Genomic DNA, 19807 nt, shown 5'->3' with positions numbered 1-19807 from the left:
ATACATTTTAATTATATTCTTAGCTCAGAAAATGCTTATCAATATTATGTGACAGCCAATAAGTCCAAACAATTAAAAAAAAAAACAGGTATTTTGACCAATTTTACCAGATATGAAATGAATATATGGGGATTACTCCTGAAAAGGGACAACTTGTTATGATAGCTGACATTTGCTGGGAACAAGATGTACACACTATTGGATATAACCAGACAACAGACAAAATGAACTTGAAGCCAGTAGGCTTTCTATGGACAGAACAGTGTTATAAGACCTGTAAAGTTACTTATGATCCCAATTAGTCCACCCAATAGCCTGGGATGGACTAGGGAGTCAACCCCGGAATCAGGTGGATTGCCCCAAATAGCTCTCATTCGCTATGCAGGACCAATCTGTGGCCATGGCTACCCGCAGGGTGAGTAGGAAGATGTACTTTAGGTCTTGCCTTTGCCCATGGGAACATTAGGCCAACAATACAGGAGCCCTTAAATTTACCCTCCCTTGGCCAGATTGTCATGATCAGTTTTCCACTGGTATGATTATTTGACTGCTGCATTTGTTCCTTTGTTGGGCACTACAGCTATAATCATTAGAGTTGAAGTCCTAATAATTTCACCCAAAGGGCCCTAAATGACAGCCTGAGGGTAATTCAAGCATTAAATACTGAACAAATACAAATGAGAAAGGCAGTAATTCAAAATAGAATGGCTTTGGACATCTTGACCACTGCTCAAGGAGAGACTTGTGCCAAAATAAAGGTTGAGTGCTGTGTGTATATCCCAGTCTTGTCTGGAAATGTTACTGAGGTTCTTAGAGATATGCAAGCTCCTGTAAAACAAATGTCAGATGACTCAGTACCTTTTTGGGCTTCTGTTTTGTAATGGATAAAGGGCGATTGGTGGAAGACTGCCAATCGTTGTTACAGTTGCTCTGTTAATTTTGTTATGTGGACCTTGTATTCTCCAGTGTGTTGTCCAATTTGTGTTGTTGAGATTGACTGCATTTACCCAAGCACATGCCAGAAGACCTAATGTGCAATATGTCCCTATGAGTGATACTCACACTAGAAGTTGAGAGCATCAAGAGGAGGGAATGAAAGAGGAAAGGAGCAGGTTGCCCTGACAGGACTGACTTCATTTTTAAAAGAAAAGGAACTCCAACTTACACTCTCAGCAAACTTTTGGACTGTACATCTGGGAGGCCATGGAGATAAAATACCAGTGGCCAAACAGGTCTCTGGAACGGATAAAAACCAGACCAGACAGACCCCGTACCTAGATCTTCCAGAGCCAGAAGGAATGCAATGCCCACTATGTAATCAAGTACTATCTTCTGTAATCTTAATACCTACTGATGTGGGCTAAACTGTATGTCCAGATAGCTTTAGAATGTGAATTTATGGCTAAAACCTGACTGTATCTCTTACAAACATTGTCCAGAGTGGGTTTTAAAGAATTTGTGGATGTGGGCTTGGCACACTTTGGGCATAAAAGGTTGTCACAAAACTTGCTCAGGAACCCTGGCTAAAGAGGAAACTGCCTCAGACCAGCCAGTGTAATAAACTGCACTCCACTATTCACGCTGTCCTTCTGAGTGAGTTTGCTTTCTAGAGTGCTTGGCTACAAAAAAGGGAAAATTAGTTTGTGATCTAACAGCAAATCTGTTGTTGGGAAGGGGGAAATTTCCCCTTCTCTTCTTGAGTACCTGTGGTTGCAAGATGTTAACAGGAGAAAAAGAAAGAAATTTTGATTCATGAGCATGGAGGTCCCATAGAAATGGGACCTAAGAAGTGGCCAAATCAGGCAGCTTTTATACTTTTTAGACAAAGAAACTTAGGTTCTGGGTGCCCAGTTAGTGAAGAATCTAAATAGAGTTTAAGCTTGAGGTAGTAAAGAAATAAGGTTTGTTTATAAACCTTAACCCAGAATATCTTTGGTGCTAATGGTGTCTTTCCACCAAATGCATGGAGTACACCTTTCACAAGAGAGATTTCTTGTTTTTAGGGAGACATAAAGAAGAGTCTAAGAGTGTCGTTCTTGTAGTAGTACCAGATTCTTTAGTAACTTTAATTTAACATAATCAGTATGCCATTGAGGCACATTTTGGGTACCCTGAAGCCCAAAACTGTGAAAACACAAATCCCAGGGAGAATAAAGCTCCCTGTCCTAGGATTGGCTTAAATCAAGCCTAAGTATACATTTGCCAGTAGGTGTTTGTAACAGAAGTATAAATACAAATCATGCATTAACACAAATGTAAAACAGGTGCCAAATTTTAAAATAAAAGAAATAATTGTGGCAAGTTAAAACTTTTAGACAATTTATTCACAAAATCAAATTTTAAATTAATATTTTAAAGTAAAAAAATTTTAACTAAGTGAAAAGGTCACAAATGGAATTTTCAAAAATTAAGCCTGTATAAATTTCTAAAACTTTTATTTGCAAAGGCAAATTACATTCTCAAAACTTAAATTTTAAAAACTCAAATTTCTAAATTAAATTTTGAAAAACAGTTAACAGTCAAACTTAATTAATTAAAAAAATGAAATTTCAGTAAACTTCAAAAGTTGAGCCATCCCCCAACTGGAGCCACACCCGAGTCCTTTGGGTAAAATGCTACTTTGACCTCTGGAATACAAAGAAAACTCTCCTCACTTCCAAAATAGTTCTCCAAAATTTCCGGAAGAGCATGCCTCATCCCCTCATTTTGCATCTCACCACGGAATCCTCTAGGGTAAATTATACTTGAGGATCTGTCTCGCCTTTGTCTCTTCAGCCCCGGAGTCAAGGGCTCTCAGGCTTTGAAACTCGCGGCTGACCCAGGGCCTGCTTCCGCCCTCTCCGCTGGTCCTGCACTGTCGGGTACAGCCCAGTTCTTTCTTGTCGTTTGACGTCACGCGAGCCGGCCCCGCCCACCCAACGCAGGCCGTCGCACACTAGTGCGTCAGAGGCGCGGCGCTTTACGGCTGCTCCGTCGTACGTACCGGCAAGCATGGAGGCAGAGGGTTTGGAGCCGGGCGCTGCGGAGCTGGGACCTCTGGAAGGGAGTGACCAGAAACTAGGGGCAGAGGAGGAAGAGGAGGAATCCGAAGAGGCGGCTGGCGGCAGCAAGAAACGGGTAGTGCCGGGCATTGTGTACCTGGGCCATATCCCGCCCCGCTTTAGGCCTTTACACGTACGGAACCTTCTTAGCGCCTACGGGGAGGTCGGGCGTGTTTTTTTCCAGGCGGAGGGTAAGTGCTCAGGCCTTGATTGGGAGGGAAGAGGGGTGGTACTCGCTGGCAGTGAATACACAGTGCGTGTTTTGTTGCCTCAGCTGCGCTTGGAGGCGCTGACGGGGCCGGGGACCTGCGTCTGTTTTCTTTGGTAAATAGGTGACGCGCACGTTTCTTAGAAGGCTGAAATGGAATGTGGGTAGCTCTGTATACCTAGCTGAGCCTAAGCTCTTCGCTACTTTTTGGATTCTAATCTCGGCTCCGCCCACCCTACTTTCTTGAGGTGAATTTACCAGTTTGTTACGGCCTGAATTAAAATCTCAGTGACTTTTCCACAAAACTGAACGTATCTCTTTGTCGTGTCGAGGCCCAGGTCAAGAGACAGTATATGATAGGCTGCGCCCAACTCCCATTCAGTCACTAATTGGAATTGGGGTTGGGGGTGCAGGTTTTAAATAGAACGATTGGGGCAGACATAATGATGAAAGAATTAACATTTGAGGAAAAGGTTGAGTTTAGACAAGGGATAAAGTGTGGACTCTGGAGTTAGCCACTTCTGGGCAAAGACAAGGTGGGATCCTGGCCTGCGGGGAGGTCTGGAGAATTGGTGAGTGGGAGGTGCTGTTGAATGGATGCTGTATGGGCCTCTTTGACCACTGCTTTGTCTTGGACTCCAGACGGGTTCGTGAGGCGCAAGAAGAAGGCAGCAGCTGCCTCCGCGGCCGGAGGGAAAAAGCGTTCCAAATACAGCAAGGACTACACGGAGGGCTGGGTGGAGTTCCGGGACAAACGAGTAGCCAAACGTGTGGCGGCCAGTCTTCACAACACGCCCATGGGCTCCCGCAGGCGCAGCCCCTTCCGTTATGACCTGTGGAACCTCAAGGTGAGGGGATTGGCTTGTCTGCCGCACCACTCATCCTCTCGCCTTCGCGGCCACAGCCCACGCACCCCTGTCATCTTTTTGGCCCGCATCCCTTCCGTCAACTCCCCATCTCTGATCTGCCCTACTCAGATCCTTTCTTGTTTTCCCGTCCACAGTACCTGCACCGTTTTACCTGGTCCCACCTCAGCGAGCATCTTGCTTTTGAGCGCCAGGTGCGCAGGCAGCGTCTGAGGGCTGAGGTTGCCCAGGCCAAGCGTGAGACTGACTTCTATCTTCGAAGTGTGGAGCGCGGACAGCGTTTCCTTGCGGCTGATGGGGACTCTACCCGCCCGAATGGTTCCTGGGCCTTTGCCCAGCGTCCTACTGAGCAGGAGCTGAGAGCCCGGAAGGCAGCTCGGCCAGGGGGACGTGAACGAGCTCGCCTGGCTAACGCTCAAGACCAGGCCCGCTCCAACCGAGGGCTTCTTGCCAAGATCTTTGGAGCCCCTACACCCTCAGAGAGCAGGGAGGACTCCTCACTGGTCAGGAACTCTTGAGGGTCAGAGAGGCCCCTTCCACCTCCTAGCCCAGCCCAGCGTCCTGTCTACCTTATAATGACTGCCCAGGCGGACATTTTATTGTGTTTCTCAAACCAGAAGTCTGGTGAGTTCCTCAGACAAGTTTTGTAGACCTCTCCTCTTTCTCCTCCCAGCTCCTGTACATGCCTGGCTGAGGCACTTAGTTGTTACTAGCATGATTATGACTACTGCTCATGTCTGTTTTACCTTGTTCAGTTCGTGGCTTCCTGTCTCCTGCCCACGGGGACCATTTAAAAGTCCTACTTTCTCGCCCCAGGAACAGCCTTTCCCTTGATTTAGAGTGATAATGGCTAGTCTAGACGGCTGTTTACCAACCACATTATTGGGCAGCAGCAACATCCTTTTTATTTAGAAAAGGTTAATAGGGACAGGGGTTAATGGGCTAGAGTGGCTTGGGAGCCACCTTCAAAATATATATATAGAATAGAAAAAGATGTATGTAAATACATATTTTTAAACATGCCGGGTGGGGAGTAGAGATGGTCATTGGATAAGTTCCAACTTCTGTGTGTTGGACAGAATTCACCCACCTTCGTTCCATCTCCTGGACACAGGATACCTCCCTCTGTTTTAACCTGGATAGTTTTCTATCTAATCAGTTTCTTAGGCCATGTTGTTAACACTTACCTAATTCAACATTTACCTATTTAATCAATTTCTTAGGCCTTGTTGTTAACATTTATTTAATTCAGCATTTACTAAGTCACTATATGAGGACACATGGCCCTTGGTGTAAGTCTTACAGACTGCTAAAAAAACCAGATGTTTAAGAAATAAATGTATAGAAGTACTATAGGCATCATGCCAGATGTATTTAAGAGGTAGAGTGAGGCCGTGGGAAGGGCTGATTGATTCTATCTGGGAAAGTAAGCAACATCCTGAGAAGTGAACCAAAGTCTGACAGAGCCTGATGCACTCCTGTAACTGTAAACAAAGCTCCACGGATGGCGTGTTGGGTTCAGACCATTGTAAAGGTAGGCAAAGCGCAGGAGGGAGTTGTGCACACATGATGCCCTTTGGATCCTTTTATACATTTTGTCTACCCTTAGACCAGAGAAGTTCACAAATAACATGCATAGCAGCTCTGGAGGTGATAGAACGCATGTAAGCCACTGAGGGGAACTGAAAACTGAGATGTCAACAAAAAACTGGAAAATACCTACACAGCCTCACAATAGACTAAAACTCTGGCTTTTAAACTTACAGGAAGTGTTAGAGTGATAATAATAAGTCATTTGAGTTTTGCTTGCATCATTTATTTTCTTAGGTTCTTTTTGTACTTTCTGTTTAACTGTCATCAATATAATTATCAGTGTGTTCTTTGGGTCAAGTGGATTCATCTACTCTGGCTCTAAATAACCACGTTTTGTTAAGATCTCAACTTGATAGGTGCAGTTTATTTGGGAGGAGAGAAATGAATTATGGTCCATTAGGTGTAACATTTTTCACAATCCATATGCCTCATACCCAGCACACAAACACATCTGTGGAGTGTTATACCCTCATCTTAGGAACTTGGTATTTTTGTTTCTGTGTTCATTTCGTGTGGGTTTATTCCGTGTAGACTCTTAATGATGTCTTCCACGTGAACCAGGAAGATCCAGTTTCAGAATCTGACAAGCTGTCTTATTCATTTATTCAAATTTCTGAGTGTCTATTGTCACCTCTCCTACATAGAGAATACCAAGATGAAGAAAGTTTAAGTTACTAACAGTAAAACACGTAGGGCCTAATTTTTTGAATGAAGGAACTTGTGTTTCCAGTTTGATGTTATATATAAGGATATTCAAAGTCAGCATTTCAGTCTCAAGTTTAAACAGTTCTGCATGTAGAGCTCACACCTATGGGTAAGTCACAAGTGGAGTGAAAAATGAAAATAAGAATGGGTGGAAGGAAATAAATTTCCCAGGAACTATAATCGTGATTCCCTCACTTCTAAACCCTTTGAAAGGAAAATACCTTTTTTATACTTCCAGTTTTGTCCCCATTTGAACAATGCTTAAGTTTTTTTAATGTGAATTAACTTGTTTAGTACACAAGCATACAAAATCATACCATCTCCATCATTAAAATTAGGCTCATCTATGACACAAGTTGCTCCTTAATGTTTTTTTATTACCAGCGTCTTCCCTCGTGTATATGGTAAATATTTATTGCATGAACATCATGTGACATATAGTGAAGAGTTACTGCAAATATGAATGGATTAATCTAATACCAAGTGTTGCAAACTTGGTGATTTAACGCTCAACCATCCCCTATATGATTAGACTAAGTTACGAACCTATTGTTGCAATGAATTCTTTGAATCAACTTAGTTACACACCATCCAAGAAGCTAGGACCCTGCATTTGCAGAAAATAATAAATTGGTAAAATAAGGAATGGGATCCTGCTTCAGAGAGTAGGAGGGCTCTTGATAGGTGTGTCCAGGCTTGTGAAATTATCCCTGAAGATGTCCATAAGTCGCCAAGCACTCTTCCTCAGTTTACTTTTCCATTGTTCTTCATATCTCTGGAAGTAGTCTTGTAACATAATACTGGTATTACAGTAGAGTTGAAGGGGAAAAACCCTTTGTCTAAGCCTCAGGAATGTGCCCTGTTTCCCTAAGAGAGTTAATATTTCAGTGAATTGCTTGTGGTCCCTGACTTAAAATGGTTCAGTGTTTAATTTTTCAACTTCAGTGCAAAGGTGGTGCACATTCAGTAGAAACTACCAGTTTTGAATTTTGATCTTTTCCATGGCTATCAAGTGCTAGTGAAAAGTGGTGTGATAATCTCCTGGAGCTGGACAGCCTTTCAATCATAAGGGTAAATGTTTACTTTTCACTCTCAGTACAATATTCAATAAATAACATGAGATAATCAACACAGTTATGAAATAGGCTTTAGGTTAGATTTTGCCCAACTAATGAAAGTGTTCTGAGCACGTTTAGGGTGGAGTAAATCATCTGCCTGGAATGCAGGAGACCCGGGTTCGATTCCTGGGTCAGGAAGATCCCCTGGAAAAGGAAATGGCAACTCATTCCAGTATTCTTGCCTGAAGAATCCCATGGACAGAGGAGCCTAGTCTGATAGACTTGGCGACTAAACCACCACCACCAGGTTACACTATGCTGTTCAGTAGGTTAGGTGTATTAAATGAATTTTTGAATTACAGACGCTTTCAACTTAGATGGTTTTATTTGATGTGGCCCCATCCTCAGCAGAGGGAGATCTGTGTTGAAGAGAGAGTCCCACATCCAATTCCCAGCAAAAGTAATTTTCTTCCTTTTTGGTAAATGTGCCCACCATTGTCACACCAACACAAAGCTATCTAAGTAATAAACTCAGCCAGGGGGAATGAAATCGAAAGAAGCCGGTTAAAGTGTTTGGTTTTCTAGGCTCTTAATTTTATTTTTTAATACGTTAAAATGCGGAATACCCCTGAGACTTGAACTAAGCTTCCATAAACAGCAATGTAAAGTTTTTTGGCTTTCCCTTTCCTCAGCCTCCCCTCTCAGGCGTCAATCAACTCAGGAGGATACAGAAGAACTTGAAAAGGAGCCTGGTGCAGGCACAAACGCCAATTGTGTCCCAGAATACTGCAGGATGGGGGAGGGCGTGGTTGGAATTACCCTGGAAACCACAGGGGAAGGATAAAAGGGGAGGGAAGGACAAGAAAATATATTTGAGAAGCACATCTTCTAACTTGTAAAAGGACTTCAATGGATGGCGGCTTCCAGGGCGAAGACCGGGCAGTGACCCAGGACTGGTCTCAAGGGACCTGAGAGTTACCGGGACTCTGTCAGCCCCTGCCCACTCATCCCACCCATGAGCTACTGTGTGTGATTGAATTAAGGGTTTCTATTTAAAATATATTTTTATATATTTATATAATATATACTATATATATAAAAAGAAAATAACCTAATGAAAAATGTTGTGCACTTTTGGGTAAACTTTATTGATACTCTAGCACCCATTTGAACGTTCAGAACAGAAATTCATAATGAAGCACTAGTTAATACGAAATAAGACAAGGGAGACCAGAGTTATGGCTTTCATTTAACTAAATGTGAAAGTGCCCAAACTTTACTCACCTAAAGGAAGCCCTCGCCTGAGTTCTTTTCAAGGAACAACTTGCTAGGCTTGACTTTCGTGATGGTCATTTGTTTCCCCTCAACTTTTCCAACTTTCTATTGGAAAACTTAACATTTTCTTCTAAATTATTTCCCCCTCTTCTTTGCTCTTACTGGTGTCTTTCCCATTTAATGTATCTTCGTGTCTATGGAACCCTTCCAGGGGTTTTCCATCAATTGAATTATTAGCGAAAACTCACTGAAATGAGAGTAAGTTCTGTCCGGATGTCTTTCCTTAGATTACGCTCATGTTTGGGTAAACAACAGTTCCGCGTCCCAATCCCCGCTTAATTGACACTCCGCTCTTCCTCTACTAAGAATAGTGTCTATATTATTACCCAGCAAAAGATACATTTCTAAGATGGGAGATACAGTTTAAGCTGAAAAAATAACATCCTTAAAAAAGAAGTTCTGCAGCGTCTTCGGCTCTGTGGCGCAATCGGTTAGCGCGTTCGGCTGTTAACCGAAAGGTTGGTGGTTCAAGCCCACCCAGGGCCGACTTCGACGGATGTAATGAGATCTGTTACGAACCTTGTTTGTGGGTTTATTTACTTTCTTGATTCTGATTCCCTATCATACTCTGAAAATCTTTACTTATTAAATGAAAATCTTACCAACATGTTTCTTATAGTTGTCTTTGGGAAAGCTTCATTGAATATTACAGGGCTTTTGTGATAACAGGGATAGAGTGAAGGTGTCTCAGGAAATCAGTAAGTTAAGACTGTCTGCTGGTGCATGAGAGACCAATCTGGAGAGACACAAATATTTTCATGCCCCTCTGTTCTATATAGGGACGGGTGTATGACTTATGGGGACCTCAGTGAGGGAATCTAGAGATACCGAGAGAGAGAGAAGGACACAGTACAAATAAGTACAAATGACAGACATGGGGAGGGGGGAGGCAGAGAAAAAAATGAAAATTATATTGAAATCAAGATCATATGTGACTTTAGAAGAGGATCCACAGGCACCTTTTCTAAAGGAGGCACTTCAGAAAGGCCTACAGTGACAGAGATCTTCTGAAATATGAGATCATCAAGGAAGGATGAAGTTTAACTTGGATTGGCCGAGAAACCCAGAGCCCAAAGTTGCCCGGTGAGAACCTGAAGAATCCTAGGATCAGAAGCAAATGATCCCCAAAGGATGATTCCTGACCCATATCTTCTTTGTAAAAGGTTCCTGACTGGCAGACTTTCTGAATCTTCAGAAGGCTTCAGGAGTATTTTTAATACAGCTGAAATTGATAAAGTACATGGTCCATCATCTTTAGAAATAGAGCCCAATAGAAATGCCATGAAGATAGTCTCAATTTAGGAGCATCTCTCCCACATGAAAGCAGAGCTGGCTTGAGCATAGTTCTACTATTTCACAACCAGAGTGCTAAACTTTCTCAAGAACCACAGGGACATTTCATGGTCCAAACACTTTCATTTGCTACCCCTTCTTTGGAAACATACACTGACATTCTCCAAAAGTTTATTCCCTCAGGTGATTTCCTGGACCCAACACATTCTCTGTTTATAATGATGAATTATTCTCCTTGACCAGTGGATTTCTGCATGTATTTGAAAACTTTGAAAATAAAAGTGATTCATCCTTAGGGTTAGTTGAACCTTAAAATAAAAAATTCATTCCAAAGGTCTGGAAACAGCCAGGAGTCTTTGTTCCCTTACATAAAGTAATTCTCAATTACTTCACTTAAGTGGTTAAAATACTCTTAGTTAAGTGGTTATAAAATTAGATCAAATGGAAGTTTGATTGAATTTTAAATCTTAGTGTTTTGGCATATCTAAATATTAATCCCATGTTACATTATGTCCATTACATCCCCATAGAGATAGTATAAATGTATAATTTATTGTTAACTAGTCTTCTATAAAGAAACTTTAAGTGGGAGTCTGATATGAACAGTCCAGTCCATTGGAGAAATTTAGAAGTGCAAGGGTCATATTTCTACATCATAAATAGTATTTACTATAATTCATCGACGGATGTGAGAGTAGCTTGATGTGCACCTAATATATTTTAGTTGCTTTTAAAAGTCATTGTCAAAAATGGCATGATAAATTAGGGGGTAGAAAAAACCCTGAGAATCATGGTGTAAACGGATAAGCAGAAAATCCTGAAATTCTCAGTAATTGAGATAGGTCTAGATGCTCAGATTTGGATCTGAAAGCCCAAGGGAATGAAAGAATAATTAGAAGACATGCAAAATAATTCTATTCAATTTACTTCACAGAAAATATGTAAAGACATAATGTTACCCATGTAGTAAAGTTTGGAAATAACATTAAAAATCTTTTCAGTAGGGTAACCTAGAATAGGAAAACTCACATAAGCATGTGTTTAGCATAAAAATATGTGTTAACGAATCTCATAGGTCCGAATTGTGTGTTACATTTTGGAGATGCTTGGGCTGTGATTCTGCAAAACACATTTCCCCTTTCTGGCTGGTTTTCTGTTAAATTCTGTCACTAGAGGGACTATTCTGTGGTGCTTTCTGTATTCTAGGGCGACAGCTCTCCACTCTGTATTGACAAAACATTTATTCCATTTTCCAGATTTTATGAAACACCTGTAGATCCAGGTTGATTGTATCCTCAGAGATCAGACCTCACCTGGGGGATGATGGAGGATGAGGAAATGGATCAGAAATTGAGGGCAATCACAGGTCATGGTGGGGTGGATTTCTGGTTAAATTGACACACACTGTTCTTGCTAAAACTGGAATTCACAAGCGAGTGCACAGACAGGCCTAGGAGAAGGTTCAGGAGGGTGACCAGACTTTTGTCAAGCGGAGAAAATTTGTCACATCAGGACCCATAGGGCATCCACCTACTTTCCCAACAGCTTGCTAGAGATTTGTCAAATTTACTAATATTTCTGGAGAAACAATTCTTTATTTTGTTCATTTCCCCTATTTTGCTTTTATATTTTAATTATTTTTCACTCTTTTAATGTTACTCTTTCCTTTCTTCTACTGTTTTGGTTTGAATTTTTTCTTTTTTCTATCCGATTAATGTGGAAACAGATCCCTGACTTTTAAATTTCTCATTTCAGGATATCCCTGGTGCTCCAGTGGCTAAGACTCCAGTCTCCCACTGCAGGGGGCCTAGGTTCGATCTCTGGTCAGGAACTAGAACCCACATGCCACAGTAAGAGTTCGAATGCCGTGACTAAGAACTGGTGCAGCCAAATAAATTTAAAAAACAAATAAATAAATTTCAGAGCTCTGTGTTTTCCTTCATACAATTTTGTATGTGCATTTTCTTTTGTGGATTTTATTATGTTATGCTTCTATTATCTTATAGTTTAAATATTTTCACTCTCATTTGACTTATTCCTTGACTCATGGGTTATTTTTTGTTTCCAAATATCTGTAAATTTTTGGTATGTTTGTTGTTGATTTCTAATTTGATATTTTGTGAAATTTCAATTTTAAATTTACAGATACTCATTTGATGGCTCAGCACATGGTCTATTTTGGTGACTATTTTATTTGCATTTGACAAGAACGTATTTCAAAGAGCCATTCTTGTTCTTTGTTAATTATCTCCCACTGTATGTTTATTTTCTCTATGCATCCCTTTTTGTCTTGCTTGTGTTTTCTTTGAGTTTGATTTCCTCTTCTTTTGCTCAGTTTTTTTGAGATAGAAAATTAGTTTACATATTTTCAGGCATTCTTATGTTCTGAAGTGCATTCACATCTATAAAATTTCCTTTTCCTTTTGCAGCATCCACAAATTTTAATATGATGTGCCTATATAATTGAGTAAAAATATTTACTTTTTATTGTGGTTTCTGTCTTGACACATGTGTTATTTAGAAGTATGTTCCATAATTTCCAAGCAAGAGTAGATTATCTGATTACCTTGTTATTATTGATTTCTAATATAATGCACTGTAACTAATAGCAAAGTGAATGATTCTGGTCCTTTGAAGTGAGGCTTCGATTATGACCCAACATACTGTCCAGCTCAGTATATTTTCAGTGTAACCTCTTTTTTAAAAAAATCAACATGTTGTACATTACCTCCTCAGGACTTACTTTATTTTTGACCATCTTTACCTATGTCAGCAAATTTGGAAAATTCAGCAGTGGCCACAGGACTGGAAAAGGTCAGTTTTCATTCCAGTTCCAAAGAAGGGCAATGCCAAAGAATATTCAAACTACAGAACAATTGTGCTCATTCACATGCTAGTAAGGTTATGCTCAAAATACTTCAAGCTAGGTTTCAGCAGTATATGAACCGAGAACGTCCAGATGTACAAGCTGGATTTAGCAAAGGTAGAGGAACCAGAGATCAAATTGCCAACATTCACTGGATCATAGAGAAAGCAAAGGAATTCCAGGAAAACATCTGCTTTGTTGATTATGCTAAAATAAAGCCTTCCACTGCATGGATCACAACAAACGGTGAAAAATTCTTCAAGAGATGGGAATACCAGACCACATTACTGCCTCCTGAGAAACCTGTGTGCAGGTCAAGAAGCATAGAAACAGACATGGAACAATGGACTGGTTCAAAATTAGGCAAGGAGTACATCAATGCTGTGTATTGTCATCCTGCTTATTTAACTTATATGCAGAGTACATCATGCAAAATGCTTGGCTGGATGAATCACAAGCTGGAAGATTGCTGGAAGAAATCAATAATCTCAGATATGCAGATGACACCACCTTAATGGTAGAAAGTGAAGAGAAACTAAAGAGCATCTTGATGAAGGTGAAAGAGGGGAATGAAAAAGTTGGCTTGAAACTCAGCATTCAAGAAACTCAGATCATGGCATCTGGTCCTATCACTTCATGGCAAGTAGATGGGGAAACAATGGAAACAGCTAGAGACTTTATTTTTTGGTACTCCAAAATCACTGCGGACAGTTACTTCAGTCATGAAATTAAAAGATGCTTGCTCCTTGAAAGAAAAGCTATGGCAAACCTAGACAGCATATTACAAAGCAGAGACATCACTTTGCCAACAAAAGATCTGTCTAGTCAAAGCTATGGTTTTTCCAGTAATCATGTATGGATATGAGTGTTGGAACATAAAGAAGGCTGAGTGCTGAAGAATTGATGCTTTCGAACTGTGGTTCTAGAGAAGACTCTTGAGAGTTCCTTGAACACAAAGGAGATCAAACCAGTCAATCCTGAAGGAAGTCAGTCCTGAATATTCATTGAAAGGACTGATGCTGAAGCTGAAGCTCCAATACTTTGGCCGTCTGATGCGAAGAACTGACTCATTTGAAAAGACCCTGATGCTGGGCAAGACTGAAGGCAGGAGGAGAAGGAAACAACAAAGGATGAGATGGCTGGATGGCATCACCGACTTGATGGACACAAGTTTGAGCAAACTCCAAGAGATAGTGAAGGATTGGGAAGCCTGGTGTGCTGCAGTCCATGGGGTTGCAAAGAGTCGGACACGAATGACTGACTGAACAACAACTCTTTGAAAAGTCTTTAAAAGATTAAGTGTGAGGCTACCTTCCTATTGGGTGGGAAAATATGAAGCTTATATTTGAAAAATTGAGTGACCCCAAATTTTTAAATATTCTCAAAATCACACTTGTAATTTCCAATGCTACTAATCTGCTACTACCTAGCAGTTTACTACTAATTTTCCTCTTTAAACTATCTTTTATATTTATGTTTTAAATTTAGTTTTACATATTTCTCAATGGAAAACCGGTACAGGCTTGTTATTAAATTAGGTCTTGGATCACCAGTTTGAAATATCTAAGTAGCTGCCTTGACTTTCACATTTTTACAAATGGTTCATTTAAAATGAAAATTGTTTTAACCACATGTAGCCCATTCACAAAATTCTTTTTGCAGTTTACAAATAACCCTAAAGCAACAACACAATTAGCAATGCTTAATTATTTAGAAATGCTGAATTCTCATGGAATGTAGAACAATGTGTTCTAAACAGTGTTATTTTAACCAATGAATTAGAACATTAAGGGATGCTCACTGGAATATATACTGATCTTTAAATATTTCTTTCTTAGTCTTTAAAGTAATAGACCCACGCACATGGAAATCTTCAAGCTTTCTTCGTACCAGTTCATTCAGTAAGAAGGTGTTCAGTATGGGAAATTGCTTCACATGCATAGCCCAAAAACCATGAGTGAACTGCCTTAAATTTATTGACTCACAAAACAGCACTTATTCATATTTATCTTCCTAAATGAATCACTATCCCTTTACCAGTAGCCTGGTGGCAGAAGGAGGAGCAGAAAATTGCTGAAGGTCATAATTGCAATTCACCAAGGAAGAAGGAAGGACATGCTAAGTGCCCGGTTCTCTCATCCCAGTCTACTGTACTTGCACCTTTTCTTTCCTTTCTTCCCTATCCACTATATTTTGATGGGCTTTCATTTCCCTTGTGATATGTTTTTCAATGCTAGACTTCCACCCTAACTTTGCTTTTTGTCATTTCCTTGTCACCATTTCTCCTGTGTTCCCCACTTTCCCTCCTCACTCTTTTTCTTCTGTAAATGTTTTCCAACACTTTCCTCTTATACACACAGTTTGTATCTCTTCCTCTTTTTCTCATAATTACTATTTTTCTTCTAACACCCACACAGTACTTCTTTGTACACCTCCATCTCCCTTTACTCTCTACCAGTTTTAATGTCTCTTGAGGTCACAGGAAATAATTACTAAAATGAGGAATTTTAAAAAACAGATTCAGTTCAGTTCAGTGCTCAGTCATGTCTGACTCTTTGTAACCCCATGGGCTGCAGCATGCCAGGCTTCCCTATCCATCACCAACTCCCTGAGCTTACTCAAACTCATGTCCATCGAGTCGGGGATGCCATCCAACCATCTCATCCTCTGCCATCCCCTTCTCCTGCCTTCAATATTTCCTAGCATCAGGGTCTTTTCCAATGAGTCAGTTCTTGGCATCAGGTGACCAAATATTGGAGTTTCAGCTTCAACATCAGTCCTTCCAATGAATATTCAAGACTGATTTCCTTTAGGATTGACTGGTTGGATCTCCTTGCAGTCCAAGGGACTCTCAAGAGTCTTCTCCAACACCACAGCTCAAAAGCATCAATTCTTTGGCACTGAGTTTTCTTTATAGTCCAACTCTCACATCCATACATTGCTAATGGAAAAACCATACCTTTGACTAGAAGGACCTTTGTTGGCAAAGTAATGTCTCTGCTTTTTAATGTGCTATGTAGGTTAGTCATACCTTTTCTTTCAAGGAGCAAGCATCTTTTAATTTTGATTTTGCAAAATCATCTGCACTGAGTTTGGAGCCCAAGAAAATAAAGTCTCTCACTCTTTCCATTGTTTCCCCATCTATTTGCCAAGAAGTGATAGGACTGGATGCCATGATCTTAGTTTTCTGAATGTTGAGCTTTAAGCCAACTTTTTCACTCTCTTTCACTTTCATCAAGAGGCTCTTTAGTTCTTCTTCACTTTCTGCCATAAGGGTGATATCATCTGCATATCTGAGGTTATTGATATTTCTCCCAGCAATCTTGATTCCAGCTTGTGCTACATTCTGCCTGGCATTTCACATGATGTATTCTGCATATAAATTAAATAAGCAGGGTCACAAAATACAGCCTTGACATACTCCTTTCCTGATTTGGAACCAGTCTGCTGTTCCAAGTCCAGTTCTAACTGTTGCTTCTTGACCTGCATACAGGTTTCTCAGGAGGCAGGTCAAGTGGTCTGGTATTCCCATCTCTAAGAAATTTCCTCAGTTTGTTGTGATCCACATAGTCAGAAGTTCATCCTGAAGTCCTTCAGTCTATGAAATGTCAGAATGATTTCAATGGATGGCATCCTGGGAATTGCTTTTCTCTTTCAAACTGGACTTGGTGTTTTGGGGAATGCCATTCTCTTTGCGTGCTACCCTCATATTTTCATTGTGAGCATCAAACAGAGGTTCATATGCCTCATTATAACCCACTTATCCTTGGTGTATATGTTTCTAGTTTGTACTACAGGAATCCCTGAGGCAGAAGCAGCTTTGGGGTTCAGAACTCTCATAGATGATATTATATATGAGACAAATGCTTGCCTACACAGAGTATCATGTGACCTTTCCATCTTTTCGACAATTTGTTTAAGCATTCTTCAAACCATCACCATTACCCTGGTAGCTCTTACTGGGCATCATTTAAAGCCAGAAAACCACTGTACTTTTATTCCTTTCTATTCACCTGGATGCTTAATCTACTCATATCTTCTAACTTAGTAATCTCAGTTACAGCCTTAAGGAATAGATCTCTATCCAGAGTCCTGCTTCATTTGGGAAACAGATGGATGACCTAGATAGATGGTTCTTTCTCACATTCATGGTTTTTCAAAATACCTTCTTCCTGGGTTCTATGTGCTGGACCAGTGGATATATGTATGATTCTTCACCTCTATAAGCATCATAAGCAAATACAGCATCTGCACAGGTCAAGCACTTATTTCAAAATAAGCCCTGAGATGAGAACAATGAAAAAGATCATCAATTTAACTCTGTGTTTCATCTCTATCTAAGCTTGATAGATATCTATATCTAAGCTTGATATAATTTTTCCCTTCAATCTAGGCAGTTTTTCAAAAACTGACCCTGTGTTTTTGAATACTAAGAAATTCACTGGGGTAAGTTTTGCCTTAATAAACCCTGTGATACTTCTCAGCAATGACAATCAACTCCGCAGATTTTCATCATCTGTTTTTAAGAAAAGAAGAAATTAATGACTCAAAAAGTGAAGTTCAGTTGTTATAATGATGCTACATAGGAATAAATGCCATGCACAGAGGTGATACTGTCAAGCAATTTATTAAGAAACAAATTTAATTATCCTCATTAATAAACAATAAAAGTTGATAGTGCTTCCACATTGTCTTGCCCTTAGAAGAATCAATTTTAAGACCACAAGTAGAAATATTAATATAATTCACTTAACAACAAATAATATTGAAATAACCACTCTAGGTGAAAAAGTCAATCCCAAAAGGTTACAAACAACTGTATAATCCCACATATATGGCATTCTTAAAATGATAAAATTACACAAATAGAGAAGAGCTTAGTGTCTTCCATGGGTAAGGATGAGGTAGTGAGGCAGGTGTGGTTTAAGGCCACATGAAAAATCTTCGTGGTTTCAAAGGTATTCTGTTTCTTGACTGTATCAATGTCAACATTCTGGTTGTATTATTGTATTCTAGTTTTTCAAGATGTTACTTACCACTGTGAGAAACTGGGATGTCTCTATTATTTCGTATCATTGTCTATGAATCTACAGTCTGCCAAGATGGCAGTCCAGTGGTTAGGGCTCAATGCTTTCATTGCTGAGGGTCTGGGTTCGATACCTGGTCAGAGAAATAAGATCCCATAAACCCGTGCAGCACAGGCAAGAAAAAAAAATTGAGCTACTAAAATGCATTAGTAGTTTAGGGATAAGAAGGGGTAGAAAGAATGCTGACATCACCAAGCATGCGTGCATGCTTTGTCGTGTCTGACTTTGTGACCCATGGACTATAGCCTGCCAGGCTCCTCTGTCCATGGAGATTTTCCAGGCAAGATTACTGGAGTGGGTTGCCATGCCCTCCTCCAGGGGATCTTTCTGACCTAGGGATCAAATCCTCGTCACTTGTGTCTCCGGCATTGGCACCGCCTGGAAAGCCCATATACAAATATGTATATGTATATACACACACACACACACACACACACACACACACATATATGCACACACACACTTATATATTGTCTGTGTGTATTTGTTATTAAATCACGTGGGGCTTCATTTTTTTTCACAAATAAATGTGCAAGAGAGAGTAGTCATGAGAGAAAGAAGAATCCCTGTAAACCATTATCCAGTTTGTTCTCTAGATTGCCTCTTCCCTAGTACCTTACTGAATACTGTGGCCACATCTTTGTTCCAGAGGCTGTATATAAGGGGATTCAGCGTGGGGGTGAGGATGGTGTAGAAGGCTGACACCATCTTGTCCTGGGTTGGGGATTAATTAGAAGTGGGTCTCATATATATGAACAGAGCTGTTCCATAGTACAACCCCACAACAATAAGATGTGAAGTACGGGTGGTGAAAGCCTTGTGCCGACCCTCCCCAGAACTCATGCGACTGACGGTGATAATTACACGTGTGTAGGAGATGATGATGAGTGACAAAGGGAGGAGGAGCATTACTACACAACAGATGAAAATAAGTGTTTCGAATGTGGATGTATCCGTGCATGAGAGATGTAGGAGTGCTGGGACATCACAGAAGAACTGAGCTATTTCTCGGGATCCACAATAGGAGAAAGACATAGTAGCAGCTACATCAACAATGCCATCAAAGGCACCAAGGAACCATGAAGAGGCAGCCATGAGTCCACAGAGTTTCCAGTTCATGAGACTGAAATACTGAAGAGGATAGCAAATGGCAACATAGCGGTCATAGGCCATGACAGCCAACAAGAAGCACTCTGCACCAAGGAGAGACACATAGAGGAATATTTGGGCTTCACATCCTGCTAGAGAAATGGACTTCCTGCCAGACAGGTAGCTGTGGGCCATCTTGGGTACAGTGGTGCAGATGAGCATGAGGTCCATGAGGGAGAGCTGGCTGAGGAGGAAGTACATGGGGGTGTGGAGCCGCGTGTCCAGGTAGATGAGGAGAACCATGAGAGTGTTTGCCAAGAGCGCCATTGTGAAGATGCCCAGGACCAGAGAGAAGAGAAAGATGTGAGTGGGCGTGTACCTAAAAATTCCCATCAAGATGAAGTCAGGGTTGAATGTCTGATTGTCCCATTCCATGATGAATATTTTCTGTATCTAGAACCACAAGAAGTTATAAACATTAAATATCTGGATAATTATTTATACACTGTCCACCTTATGTACTATATTTATAAATCAACATACATGATGTGTCAGGACTGGAAAAGAATGAGTAGAGAGTTTGTAGTCAGGTGGTGTTAATCACACTCAGGTTCCACCAACCTGCATGTCCACTGACAAGTTATTTCTATGTGTTCATTTTACTTC

At 40.6% G+C, this 19807-nt stretch overlaps 1 protein-coding gene, 1 non-coding gene and 1 pseudogene across 2 annotated transcripts; 2 read left to right on the top strand and 1 right to left on the bottom strand.

Moving 5' to 3' along the window:
* Window positions 1-2979: 2979 nt before the first annotated feature.
* On the top strand, window positions 2980-6768 carry ABT1 (activator of basal transcription 1). Its single transcript, XM_065912895.1, has 3 exons — window positions 2980-3232; window positions 3892-4097; window positions 4253-6768. Exons 1-3 carry the CDS (start codon window positions 2992-2994, stop codon window positions 4631-4633), a joined length of 828 nt encoding a protein of 275 aa, XP_065768967.1. The 5' UTR covers window positions 2980-2991; the 3' UTR covers window positions 4634-6768.
* Window positions 6769-9218: 2450 nt separating this feature from the next.
* TRNAN-GUU (transfer RNA asparagine (anticodon GUU)) lies at window positions 9219-9292 on the top strand. The gene has a single exon. It is a non-coding gene; the product is annotated as a tRNA-Asn (tRNA).
* A 9336-nt stretch (window positions 9293-18628) lies between these two features.
* LOC136151235 (olfactory receptor 2M3-like) lies at window positions 18629-19576 on the bottom strand (annotated as a pseudogene).
* Window positions 19577-19807: the final 231 nt, after the last annotated feature.

This window comes from Muntiacus reevesi, chromosome 20, assembly GCF_963930625.1.
Source record: "Muntiacus reevesi chromosome 20, mMunRee1.1, whole genome shotgun sequence".
Lineage (NCBI taxonomy): Eukaryota > Metazoa > Chordata > Mammalia > Artiodactyla > Cervidae > Muntiacus > Muntiacus reevesi.
Note: the sequence above shows the minus strand (reverse complement) of the source record. Positions and strands in the feature narration are given on the sequence as shown.

What these genes read in the sequence shown, in the direction of transcription:
- ABT1 (XM_065912895.1), top strand. Translation starts at nt 2,992, where the DNA reads ATGGAGGCAGAGGGTTTGGAGCCGGGCGCTGCGGAGCTGGGACCTCTG. An exon ending in TGTTTTTTTCCAGGCGGAGG is followed by an intron (nt 3,233 to 3,891) that starts GTAAGTGCTCAG and finishes CTTGGACTCCAG; the next exon opens with ACGGGTTCGTGAGGCGCAAG. An exon ending in ATGACCTGTGGAACCTCAAG is followed by an intron (nt 4,098 to 4,252) that starts GTGAGGGGATTG and finishes TCCCGTCCACAG; the next exon opens with TACCTGCACCGTTTTACCTG.